The sequence below is a fragment of the Uloborus diversus genome, chromosome 1 (genome assembly GCF_026930045.1).
Source record: "Uloborus diversus isolate 005 chromosome 1, Udiv.v.3.1, whole genome shotgun sequence".
NCBI classification, from domain to species: domain Eukaryota; kingdom Metazoa; phylum Arthropoda; class Arachnida; order Araneae; family Uloboridae; genus Uloborus; species Uloborus diversus.
Window position 1 is genome coordinate 125,512,333 of NC_072731.1, and position 12,801 is coordinate 125,525,133.

General features: G+C 34.7%; 1 protein-coding gene across 1 annotated transcript in view; it reads right to left on the minus strand.

Annotated features, from left to right (window-relative positions):
• Positions 1 to 1,151: 1,151 nt before the first annotated feature.
• The window catches only part of LOC129234812 (uncharacterized), an 80,331-nt gene continuing 68,681 nt past the window's right edge, over positions 1,152 to 12,801 (minus strand). Inside the window, exons 18-27 of the mRNA XM_054868746.1 lie at positions 12,398 to 12,532; positions 12,151 to 12,235; positions 9,411 to 9,499; positions 9,255 to 9,317; positions 7,378 to 7,470; positions 5,557 to 5,616; positions 4,952 to 5,049; positions 4,171 to 4,234; positions 2,335 to 2,508; positions 1,152 to 1,244 (exon numbers count right to left, since the gene is read on the minus strand). Coding sequence (XP_054724721.1) covers positions 1,152 to 1,244; positions 2,335 to 2,508; positions 4,171 to 4,234; positions 4,952 to 5,049; positions 5,557 to 5,616; positions 7,378 to 7,470; positions 9,255 to 9,317; positions 9,411 to 9,499; positions 12,151 to 12,235; positions 12,398 to 12,532 — 954 coding nt within the window. The remainder of the gene's footprint in view (positions 1,245 to 2,334; positions 2,509 to 4,170; positions 4,235 to 4,951; positions 5,050 to 5,556; positions 5,617 to 7,377; positions 7,471 to 9,254; positions 9,318 to 9,410; positions 9,500 to 12,150; positions 12,236 to 12,397; positions 12,533 to 12,801) is intronic.

Consider the following 12,801-nt stretch of genomic DNA (forward strand, 5'->3'; position numbering starts at 1 on the left):
GTCGTAAAAAATAGAGTTCAAAATAATCATGAACATTGAGCAGAAAAACCCTTTTAAAACTTGCACCCGAGTTTGTTTTGACGTGCAGTGGCGGATTTAAAATATAGCAAATGTTGCAATTGCTTAAGAGGCCCCAAAACCATAGGGGCACCGTAAAAGTTACAAAAATGCCTATGATAAATGTTTTTCTACTTCTGTGATAGAGAAATAGAGCCCCAAAATGTATTTCGACGGGCCCCAAACTTATAGCTCCGCCGAAGCGATACAGAAAAGACTGCATTACTGTGATTCATATTACAAATGTCAAAAAATCAAAATTACCATAGGTTTAACGGGAATCTAACAAAATGAAACAAAACCGGTTTCACCATCTCATATTTGTTTCCATAGTCTCCAATTCGGCAATATATCACCAAATGATCGTCAGTCTGAGACGCTATATTAGTTTTTCATTGAAATAAGTAATTAATAGCCACCAAAAACGAATAAATAGGCTTTTTAGAACACCTGATCGGAAAGAAAAAGGGAAGTGCACAACTGGAACGTACTCACACCCCACATGCGGAAATTTAGTCATCTACAGTTTACCATTTTTGAGTTACAACTTATGAGAGATACATTCGTATATCCAGTCGCAAGAAACAACGCAATAATTAACTTGTTTGGTACCTGAATGTAGTATTAAAAACTCTTTCAGTGGTGACTAAAATAGAAATTCATACTGAAATTTAAGTAAAAAATTTTATATGAAAACAATAACTCCCTTTCTTTGTATTAAAAAATAAAACGACAGGTCTTTTTTTTTTTCAAAAACATCGGCCAATTCCATCGGCTTTTCGATGTTTTTTAAGGCCGATGGGCCGATGTTTCCTGCAAGTTAGCATCGGCCGCCGATGCCGATGGCTAAATTGTTGAACCATCGGCGCCGATGCATCAGCCAGGCCGATGCATCGGTCGAGTCCTAACTGCTATAAGGTGCATTCATATGAAACCAGATCAGTGCGTCTAACTTCACATTTGACGTTAGACGATGCCACGTAACTGCATGTTTGGAGACACCATATATTGGTAGAGAGACTGACGCATGCGCAACGTTTTATGTTGCACAGTAACAGTGTGGTTTAACGCCGAAGAGAAGGTGGTCACACAAGTTATTGTCCACTACTATACAGGTCCTTTTTTGACCACAAGGGTCCACTCAGGTGCAGGAGGTCCACTCCCTGGGCCCACTTCTTGTCGAGTTCCTGAAACGGGGAACCACCATCAATGTCCAGCATTATCAAGCCACTTTACAGAGCCTTAGACGAGCCATTAAGTCGAAACGGCCAGGCATGCTGTCCAAAGGCGTCCACATACGGCCAATGCGGTGAAGACAACATTGCAATAGGGAATGGGGTGGAAAACGCTGGAGTTGGAACATCCACTGTGCACCTTTTCATTGTGCAGACCTTTAACTGGGTGACTTTCATGTTTTTGGACCTCTAAAACAAGCTATTCGCAGATGATACACCGGATATAGCGGATATCACAATGGACGACGAAGTGTATGACTGGGTTCACAGTCCTGGATCCGATAGCAACCTACTAGCTTCTTCAAAGATGGAATTGACCGCCTAGTGTTGCAGTGGGATAAATGTGCCAACAGTTTTGGCGACTATCTTTGTGTTAATAAAATCGTAACCGTTACTTTAAGATAGTGACCACGTTTCATTTAAATGCCCCTTATATGTTCTTTTATTAGGTATTATGCAAAAATCGTAATTATACATGCCAAATGCTCCATTATTATAAATATATTTGTTTTATATTATCTTAAACAAAATTTTTATCTTGATCTGTATTATGGGCAAGATGACAAATAGTTTCATTTTCCAAAAATGACTTGATATGTAAAAGAAGCAGTCGAAAACTTTGTACAATGAAGTGAGTAAAAATATGACAACGTGTATACATGTACAAATAAAAGCATTCAAAAATTTTTTGAACTCTTTTTGAATACTTTTCTTTGTACATGCATACACGTTGTCACATTTTTATTCATGACTCGATATGTTATGAAATTTTAAAATTATTTTTACGTCAACCACATTAGTTTTATATATTAAGTTTCATTTTAAGAATTTCAGATGATAAAGTTTCAGTTGGCATTTTTTATGCTAGTGAATAGTAAAAACTGTTATGGTCCGCATCTTGCCTCATTTCTTCCCTTCGTGATTTCTATACGAATCAATCATTTCAAACAAATCATTTGGGATTGAAAAAGTGTTTTGCTTAGTCAGATTTTCTGAAAATACGTGCAGAAACTAAAACTCACAATACAAAATTTTAAATTACGAGTAAATACCTTTGTATTAGTTTCGGAGATCTAGTTCTTAGCAAATCTTTAATTTCATCAATGGTCAAGAAATATATCAAGTCAGCATCAGGAATTCGACCCTCGAACACCATCAGTCTGCTTAAAGTTCGGAAGCCCTTTCGCCAATTGTCGAAGGCCTTTATTAAAAGACTCTGAAATAAAGAAAAATAACAAAATGCTGTTCAACTTATCTACAAAGCTGGAGGATTGCTAGTTTCTAAAACGCGTCTGTTATAAATTTCAACTGAATGCTATTGGTGACCCTAGATTTTACGAATTATTTCGGACCACGTGAAATGTTCATAAAACCACGAGTTCATAAAATTTAATAGCGTTGTTTCAATAATAGATTTTTTAAGACTGGTATAATCATGAGAGTTCCTAAATTTGATTATGTAAAATCAAGCGAAAAACTGTAATACAATTGATTTTAGATCATCTCTCTGAGTCAGAAAAAAACATGGGGTTATTGGTTTCAATTGTATTAACAAAGAAGTTTTCGGCCTGAAAAATGAGAGCGGCATACCGATTTAATTTTTACCTTTTTAAAAGGACGCATCTAGCCATATACCCAAGTCAATATACACTGTCGGCCACGCAAAATGCTACACCAAGGTTGTGTTCGATGAGCGACCAGTAGCTCACCGGTTAAAATAATGACGTCACCTTCAATGCTTTAGCATTAATTGACGTCATTGCTGTCACTTGATCAAGCAACCGGTCGAGGTCGTCAAACGTAAGCCAAGAAGAAGAAGTCAGAATGAAACGAAATTTTACTCACGCGACGGCAACATTGATATTAGAAAGAGATTACCTAATGAAAGCAAAATGATCAATTATAGCAAAAAAATCCCAAATAAATGGAGGTTTAAGCACCCTGTTGACCCCACCTCTAGCGTGAATATACGAGGCGATACAGTCGATCATTGAGGAATAGTCTAGCACGATGTCCAACGTCAACTCGTACCACAGTTAATGTAAACACGCCACTAATTCGATCAAACTCATAGGCGGTTCAATTTACATTCTCAAGTGACTTCAGATATGCTCGATTTGGGACAAATCAGGGCATTGCACAGGCCAGAGAGGTTGATAATGGAGAAGAGGAAGCCCCCGAGGCTCTTGCTGTGTGCGACCGAGCATTTTCCTGTTAAAAAAAAATGGCTTTTTGGAGCTCCGCTGCGAGTGACAACACATGTGACTGAAGCATGACACAAATGTAACGTTAGGCTGCCATAGTATGGGATATTAGGGACTCCCATGTACACCATAGCACCCCTTAACGTCATTCCAACTGTGGGTGCGGCGTGCCGCTAATAAGCGAAGGCTTTGTTAGAGCATTAACACTGTGGCCTCCTCTTTAAGTAGTGTCGAGTTCAAAGGGATTTGTTTGCAACCAAATGGATCCAGATCGTCTTTAGCGAAGAATTCAGTTTGAATTAGGGCAATGATGACTTTCTTGTACGTTTATGGAGAACCCGTTGTAAACTCCCAAACACTGCTTTCACGTGCATAAAATTTCGTTAAATTCTGACTTCTTGGCGTTGCATTTTGTATTTTGAGTGACTAGCAGTGTATCTTTCATTTTTAGCTACTTTGATGAAGTTACAGATTTATATATAGGGTAAATTACTAGTTATTGACACCTAACCAGTAATGGGAAGGTTTGTCCTGTATTGTCAATATAAAGTTTGGAATCGATGTTCTAGGAACACCAGCAGTGGATTCTCAAAATAGCATAAAACGGATAAAAGTATACAAATAATACTGTTTTTAAAGCAATGTTTTGGTAAATCTACAGTGTAAAGACTTACTTTGCATCTCTCTCGTTCACCCACAGCTCTCCGACAATGCGGCAACAAAAATTTTATCAGGCATCTGAAAGGAAATCCTTATTGTAATAATAATAACAATAATAATTATAATATTTCTGTTGTAATAATTATTATAATAATAATGATAATAATAATAATAATAATTATTATTATTATTATTATTACAGTAATAATTATAATAATTAGGTGAAATTATTATAATTTTTATAATTATAATTATTACAGTTATACTTATTAGAATTACTTTAGTTATAATTATTATAGTTATAATGATTGTAATTATAATTATTATTATTGTACTAATTATTATTATTATTAGAATTTTAAGTAGAACTCTAAAGCAAAAGACTGTTTAGTGTCCCACTGAAAAGAGATGCTGCACATCGATACTTTATCATTGAAAGTTTGGCATACATTTTTCAAAATTCAAATTGTGAAATAACTGAGGAAAAATACGAATGTTTCTTGTTTAAAGAAGCCAAAATTCTTTTCCTGAAGAAATTTTGCAATCAATTGCAAAACGTGTAGCCATTTCAATGAAATATTTTGTTGATTTAACCGGTAGCTATTAACAAATACGTATTACTAACTTCAATTAAAGTTAAGAAATTGTCTCTGCACTATGAATGGGAAATGTTTAAACCCTATCATCGTATCTTCGATAAAAATGCTAATTGTAAAACAAAATGCATATTCAATCAGCGTGTATAGTTAAAATTAGTTAATTTGGAAATTGTTATCATAAGTGCAGCTAAAATACCTTCTTCTGAAATCCAAAGGCACTTGAAGCTCTGATAAGATTTTCTCAATATCGTCATCTTTTTTTTCTTTAGGACTCTCGCACGTGCCAGAAAGATTCTGTGGGGAAGAAATGCAAACTCAATTATCGCAAAAAATAAATAATGAGTAAAATTTTTATTTACATCGATAATGTCGAAAATTTATAACGGAATTCAACATTTCAACTTAGAAAAGAAAAAGTACTTCTAGAAGTATTTTAGTCAAATGTAATTAAATTGGAGGAAAGGAAATTTCAGAAATCAATTCTCTTTCCAGAAAATTTCATAGTAAAAAGTATAATAATCGGCTGAAAAGAGCACACGTGAACTGCTGTGTTGCGTATAGTAGTTCACGGAAACGATTTTGAATTTGTTGCAAAACAGGCTTACTAATTATTTTTATTTGTAAATGACGATTTTTAAGGGTATCCTTAGTAGGAAATAAAGGGTTCTAGATTATCATTATGGAACATTTTGTTTCATTAAGTAAAAATCAAAGGCTAAATGTAATCATTGAGGAATTGATGAAACTTTGATGCCCATAAGATGAACTATTAGAAATAAAAGTCTTTTTAAGTTAAATTACCTGCAAAAACTGAACCAAAGGTTTTGGATCCATAGCCCATGATTTTGACTGCATATCAAACTGAAAAATAAGAATTATAAAATTAATTATTGCTTATGGATTCACATTTCTAAACAACACATATTTCTGTGAGTATGTTCGCTTAACATTAGCACGAAAATGAATTAGTGATAAAGAACATTCTACTAAAACTAATATCATCTGATTTGCAGAAAACTTTTCCGCTACCGCTTATTCTAAATTACTCAATTAATGTTTAAAAAATTTGCTCAATTTAGCGCATTATTTTTTCTTTTAAGTGTAACCTAAAAATTTCATGTATAGGAACACTTAAATCCATTTGAGTTGTGGTATTTAATACGTAATATTTTAGTAAGTAATCATAAGTGATGCTAAAATGCAACTAATTACATTTTAAATAGATGAAAAAAATTGCAAATAATCATTTCGAGGATTCAAAGATAGATATCTTCTACGTATATTAAAGCACAAAATTTGAGAAACCAAGGATAAAAATTTAAAACTTTGCATCCGATTTTTAAAATATACTTGAACACTCACATATTATTTTTTTAAACTTGTAACTGATCTATAGCTTTATCACTTAAAATATACTTTCTCGGAAATTTTTAACAGATTTAGGCAGTTCAACCGCAATTTAAGGAGTCAAATATCATATTCGATGAGAAATGACAAGTAACCTTTAAATTCTCCAACTCATCCATGTTTGTTCTCCATGTACGCATCTATGAAAATACAGGGTGATTATAATTAAAGTTCCACTTTCAAAACGCTGTAAAAATTAAACCACTGGTCAGAATGACGTCAAACTTCAACGGAATATTATCGAAGGAGGGAACTTGATGGCAGAAGAAAAATAAATAGTTCGAATTTTTAGCAATAGATGGCGCTGTAAGCATCATAATTTTTTTAGTGATCGACTACAAATGACAAATAAATCATGAAATATTACCTAAGGTGTAAACTATACGTTAAAACACCGTACTACTCAGCGTGCACGAGGGTATTGGTGTGATACTGTTAGTTAAGTAAGCCCATCCAACACGGAAAGGTCAAATCACATCGGATGGGAAAAATGGGTTTTAAATTGTCCTGAGACCGAAAACCGCATAAAAAGCATCAGTAAAAATCAAATCGGTCTTTAATTTTCGTGAGACTGGCGCAAAAGATGTTCAATATAATGTACCTCGTTTTCCGTAACAAGTTGAAATCGAGAAACAGCATGTTCCACGACTGATTGAAGTGTTTCCGGGGTCACGTTTAGAATGTGTTGCGCAATGCATGCCTTTAGATCAGCAAAGTTTGCAATCGGAGCACTGAACACAACAGCTTTCAGATAGCCCCATATCCAGAAGTCACATGGGTTAAGATCAGGTGATCGGAACGGCCAGGTCTTTCATTGAGACAGTCATAGTGAACTTCTCAGATGCGAAATAAGGAAAAAAACGTGTATTTGGCGTTTTTATAAAAAATTTAATGAGTCGGGCGCATGAGAGGTGTTTTGATTTACATATTCTGACACTTGCAGCGCCATCTATTGCTAAAAATTCAAACTTTTTTTTCTTTTCCCATACGCTTTCCCCCTTCTTCGATAATATTCCGTTGAAATTTGAGGTCATTCTGACCAGTGGTTTTATTTTTACAGCGTTTTGAAAGTGGAACATTAATTATAATCACCCTGTAGATGAAGATTATTAGCAATAGTTAATTTAAAGTTTGAAAATTCTGAACATTTTGTAAATAGCTTTCTAAAAATGCTTTTTCCGAGACACGTAGCTCCTTACAATATGCGCATCTCACCTCTTTTAGACATCGGTGTCCATGCCTTTTAAGGAACTGCCGAAATTGGATACCAGCTTCAGAAGTTGATTTTTGAAACCATGCTAAGGCTTTCTGCAAAAAAAAAAAAAAAGACTATAGGCAATCTGAGTGTCACTGTTACAATGCTAATAATTTCAAAGTTGCTTCGCACGTTTAATATTGTGTAGTTTCCCTTCTTTTCATTTCAATCAAGGTACTGTCTGACCACGGCTTGTATGGAAAGACAAACATCCGTTTTACAACCGGAAATGGACGAATCTATTATTTTTTTAGCGATGCCAGTTTTTGGAGAAGCAGAGTCTCATTCAAATGAGCGGAATACCGGTATCGAATTTTTACTTTTCCCCTTCATTCAGATAGATTCGTCTTATCTGGACGTTTGAAAATTCCATACAATCCGTGGTTGAACAGTAGGGTAACGGCACGAAAACTCATTTCCGCAGATACTGCCGTTCTCCTGCCCACGGCAGTACATAAACAGGCGAAGGCTGTCAGAAAAATATCTGAACTTATTTTTTTCTAGAAATCTATAGGGTGACGGCACCAGTAACAGACAAGGGTCCAGTAACAGACAGTCGTAAGTTTGGATTTAAATAATAAGAATTTTAGGCCCGGGTAAAACTGATGTTACTGTGCCCGATGAATACGGTGCAACCATCTAGTGTTATAAAAGTGAACTATATGAGCCAGTTGGTACTTACAAGGCAGTGGTGGGAGGTTATGAACAGCTACCACGAGGTCTGCCGGTGTTTCATGTCCATTTGAATTTAATAAGGTTTTATATCTAAAAACAGAGAACTTTTGCACATTTTGAAGAGAAAAGGGGAATTCTGACCATTACTTATCCTTTCTTCATCCTATCTGTTGCTGAGTATGATCAGAATTTTAGATGTCTGTTAATGGGGGTCGGATTTTTTTTCGAAATTGAGAAAATAAAAATAGAATTAACTAACTCAGTGGATCCAGAAGCATCCAAACGTTAGATGGGATGTAGTTGCACGAGAGAAAAATAGTTTTAAAATTCTAAATATATCAAAAGGCTCAGAAAATTAAGTTTACCTCAAAGCGATATCTTAAGCATGCCTGTTACTGGTGCCGTTGTCCTACTTTCTTCGTGAATGTTGTGTTATTCTACCAATAAGCAACGAAGATTGTTTAAACGAAAAAACATTAACTTAACACACTCACTAAACACATCACATACACGGGAAATAAAGTTCTATAAGAGCCTGTATTGACCCAACTCCTATCATCTACTTGTAGTATACGAGCACTCAACAGCTTTTGCTATCACATCCACAAACCTTAAAGTTACGCAAATTGTTCCATCTGGCTACTGAATCTCCTTCAAATTGAACTAAAAATTACTAGCATTGAACACTTTTTATCGGTCACTCAAGACTTTAGGTTCATGCAATGTACATGTGCTTACAGTTAAACCCAGTTGCTTAATTCCAAAAAATTTTAATTTCAGACAGTACGCAAATTGTACTAAAATACATTGTATTTCAAAATCAATACCTTACAGCATCTTTTACTTTGCTTTTAAACTGAATGAACAAAATATTTAGCTATTTGAAATGAAGATGGAATAAACCAATTTATACAAGGATTTTCAATGCTACGCTGAATTAGTTTCAATTTAAACATTCTCCTGCATATTTTGAATTTCTATCTGTCAGATTAGTTTTCTTCTGTTTTATTTTTCGATTTAAATAATATTTTTATGTTTTTCGCACATGAGTCATATTAGAATAAAGTTTTCAAGTACCCAATAAAGTACATGATTGCATTTTTCAATCCATCTTCAATTTATCAAACAGTTAAAATCAATTAACATGACTTTCATATTTTACCTCTAACGGCATGGCTTTAAATTCGTCACTCGTCATTTCTAACAGCACCAAGTGAGCCAAATTCTAGAGAACAAATCATGAGCATTAAAAACAAAAGTATCAAAGCAGTTACTCACATAACAAAGAGCATAATAAAAATTTAAATGCCATTATTACCTGCATAGTGGAAGGGACATCGGCACTTTCCACATTCTTTGAAACAGATAGCAGGCGAGCGAAGTCACTATACACATCGGTATCATAGCCTGAAAAGGAGAAACATCCTTATTCTGACCACTATAGTGTTCTATAAAGAAAAAGAAATCGATAAAATTAAAAAAAAAAACTCTCCAAAGGTACTGCTTTAAGGATCATAGCCTTTCGTAGACTTCGTGTGATCCCATGATATGGCATCCAGTCTTTCATGTGCCCATGGCTCAAGAGACTTTAGACGCCCAGTCAGTGCATTCCGATGGGAGGCCACTGCGACCTCCCAAACATTTTCCATATTCAGCAAATTCGGTCTATCGATTCGGCAAATTTAGCAACATAATCGCAACTCCAGTCCCCTCTTTTTGCTCCAGGCGTCCCTATCTCCAGAGTTTCCAACTAGAGGAAGGCACCTGGGTTCTCATGATGCGAAAACGCACTAGAAATTAAATTTATTCCGGAGTGCCAGAACCAAATAGGTTATATAGGCACTTAAGGAATCTAACATGATGAAATATCTAACGACATGGGCGTTGGCAAATTTCCGCACCTCCCAAACCCATCTTCGACCGCAAGTTCAGAAGCCGCACGTCACTCTGTCCACTATAAAATTCATTATGAAATAAGCAAATCTTCACTCACGAATGAATAATTGAAGTATATTCATTAATATAGGGTCGCCGCTAATTATCACGTCAAACAACTTTTTTTAAAAAATGTGTTAGTGATTATCAAAAATAGAATGTACAGTGTGTTTTAATCTACAAGACCTCTATTTTCTCAACCGTTAGTCCTAGATACATACTTCTAATTGCAAAAATGGTCAAAATAATTTAGAGTTAAGATATTAAAAGTTTGAAGCAAAATACAAATTTAGAAAAAAAAATACGAAATCTAACTTTTTATATGATCTCAATGTTCTCCCATTCATATTTAGGATAATCATAAGCACAAAAAAAAAAAAAAAAAAAATCGAACACAAAAAATTTAAAGAATTTCAGACCGAAATTCAAGAAGATATTCAAGTTCAAAGTTCTGAGGGGCCGTGCTGAAAATGAAACAGAAATGTCGATACATTCCCATCGCACTAGAAGAAGAATATTAAATTTGGTAATTATAAAAAAAAAAAAAAAAAAGAAAAAAAAAACAGTGTGTATTTGTCCTATTCATTGCTATTAAAAAATGAAGAGAAATGTTTCTTGAGGTACGCAAAAACACTACAAAAGGTCTTACTTGTTAAGAAAAAAAATCAGTTTTATTAAACCGCTATATTGTCTCTGAAAACCCTGAAGTACAGAACGCTGCGTTTCATACCTTAGTGAATATTGGTCGTATTAATGTCATTTTTTTGCTTCCGAAATGTTTTTTTAAGTTTGTGATTTCCCTAAATTAAACGGGGGGACAAAAGGACCACATAAAAAGTTAGATTTCGTATTTTTTCACTACATTTGTTTTTCTCTTCAAACTTTTAATATTTTAACTCTGCGTCATATTTTGACCAGTTTTGCAATTTAAAGTATGTATCTAATAGTAACAGTTGCGAAAATAAGTAGAAGTCTTTCAGGTTGTACGGGACGCGCTATAGGGGAGACTGGGGTAATGACAGTCACCTAAGGAAAAATGAATATAAAACTTCATTTTTGAAAAACATTTGAAACGTAATCACGTAAAATTTCTTAACTATAGTATATTTTACCTATTGCAGGCTCAAATTGAGACAATTAATCTTATCTATTGGAAAAATAAAAAAGTATTGCAAAATCATCTTTGACCGGTATTACCCCTACCCTAATGGCAGTCAGTAATGTCATTTATTACTTAATGGTTGTAAAATAAGAGATACGAGGATTTCAATGACATAAGCACATTAAACTGAAATTTCGATGTTTATTTTATTACATAATTCCCTTTTTAAGATATTACAAAAAGAAATTGAAAGTATGGACATAATAAGAAGTCAACGAAGCCTTCTTCAAATCTTCTGCGGTCCATTTAGCTTTATCTGGTTTCCTTATGTATTTTCTGGGCATCTGAAGCATAGAGTAAACATATGGGTACTAATGAGGTTATGCCGTCAGTTGACAAAATGACTGCCATTACAACGAGTGTGGTGCCCGGTGACCACCAATACCCCAACCGAATGTTTTCATTCAACGGCTTTAAAAAAAAAAAAAAAAAAAAAAAAAAAAAAAAAAAAAAAAAAAAAAAAAAAAAAAAACAAGTACCATTGCTTAAAACCTTAATAAAAGACTACGTGATACAATAATATGGCTTACATGGTTATTGCGAGATCAGTCTCGTTCCAGGAAAGGTAAACAGTAAGAGCTGATAGTGGATCAAACAATTATCTTTCGTATTAGGTGAAACGTCAAAATAGTCTTTCTTACACAACATACAAACGACGACTGGCAAGATGGTAAGCACTTCAGTAGTGTATCCATAAACTACTGTGAAACGGCGGCACCAATCAGTTTAAATCTGCGTTATTCACTTAACGAGAAATCATAATGACCGTCATTACCCGCTGACCGCCATTACCCCAGACTCCCCTATATCTGATTTCATTTCCCAGAGAATAAGATTGAGGACAAAGCGCTTCATAGGCAAACTCTAAGAATCATCAAATTCATACTTAAAAACACAGAATATTTACAGAAACATTCAAAAGTAAAAATACAGTGTTTCAGATTTCCAGTGAGCCGTTTACCTCCTTTAGCGTTTCCCAGCAGAGTGAAAAGAAACATATTCCAAGCAGAGGAGCCTTCTGTTGAACTAACGTGAATATCTAAAGCCTAAAAAGAAGCACGAATGAAATATCAGCTGAATGATAACAACGATCACATAGAGAAGGTCACAAAATGCTGAAATTATTTTTACGAAGAAAAGTGAAGAAAACAACCAAAGAAAAATGCAGAGGCAGGAGAAAAATTATTTTTCTCCCTTTCGGTAGTTACCTCGTCAAATACAGAGCATGAACTCAAGATGGCCGAAAAAATTTCTTCAGAGGTTGTGCAGAAATCGGCGGAGAAAAAATCTCGCTCCAAATATTTTCTCAGGAGTTTTTCTCCGTATGGAGCAAAAAAGAGATCCTGAAATGAAATAAAATTGTGAATGAATTAAAATGAAAAAAAATAATTAACTTGAATTTTGACATCTTGTATTCAAATTATGTTTTTCGTTATCACGAGTGTGTGTGTGTGTGTGTGTGTGTATGTGTGCAGGGGTGTGTGTTTGCGTCTGTGTGCAGGCATGAGTGTGTGTGTGTGTGCATGAGTGTGTGTGCATGAGTGTGTGTGCATGCGTGTGTGTGTGTGCGTGTGCATATGTGCGTGCGTATTGTGTGTGCGTGTGTGTGTGC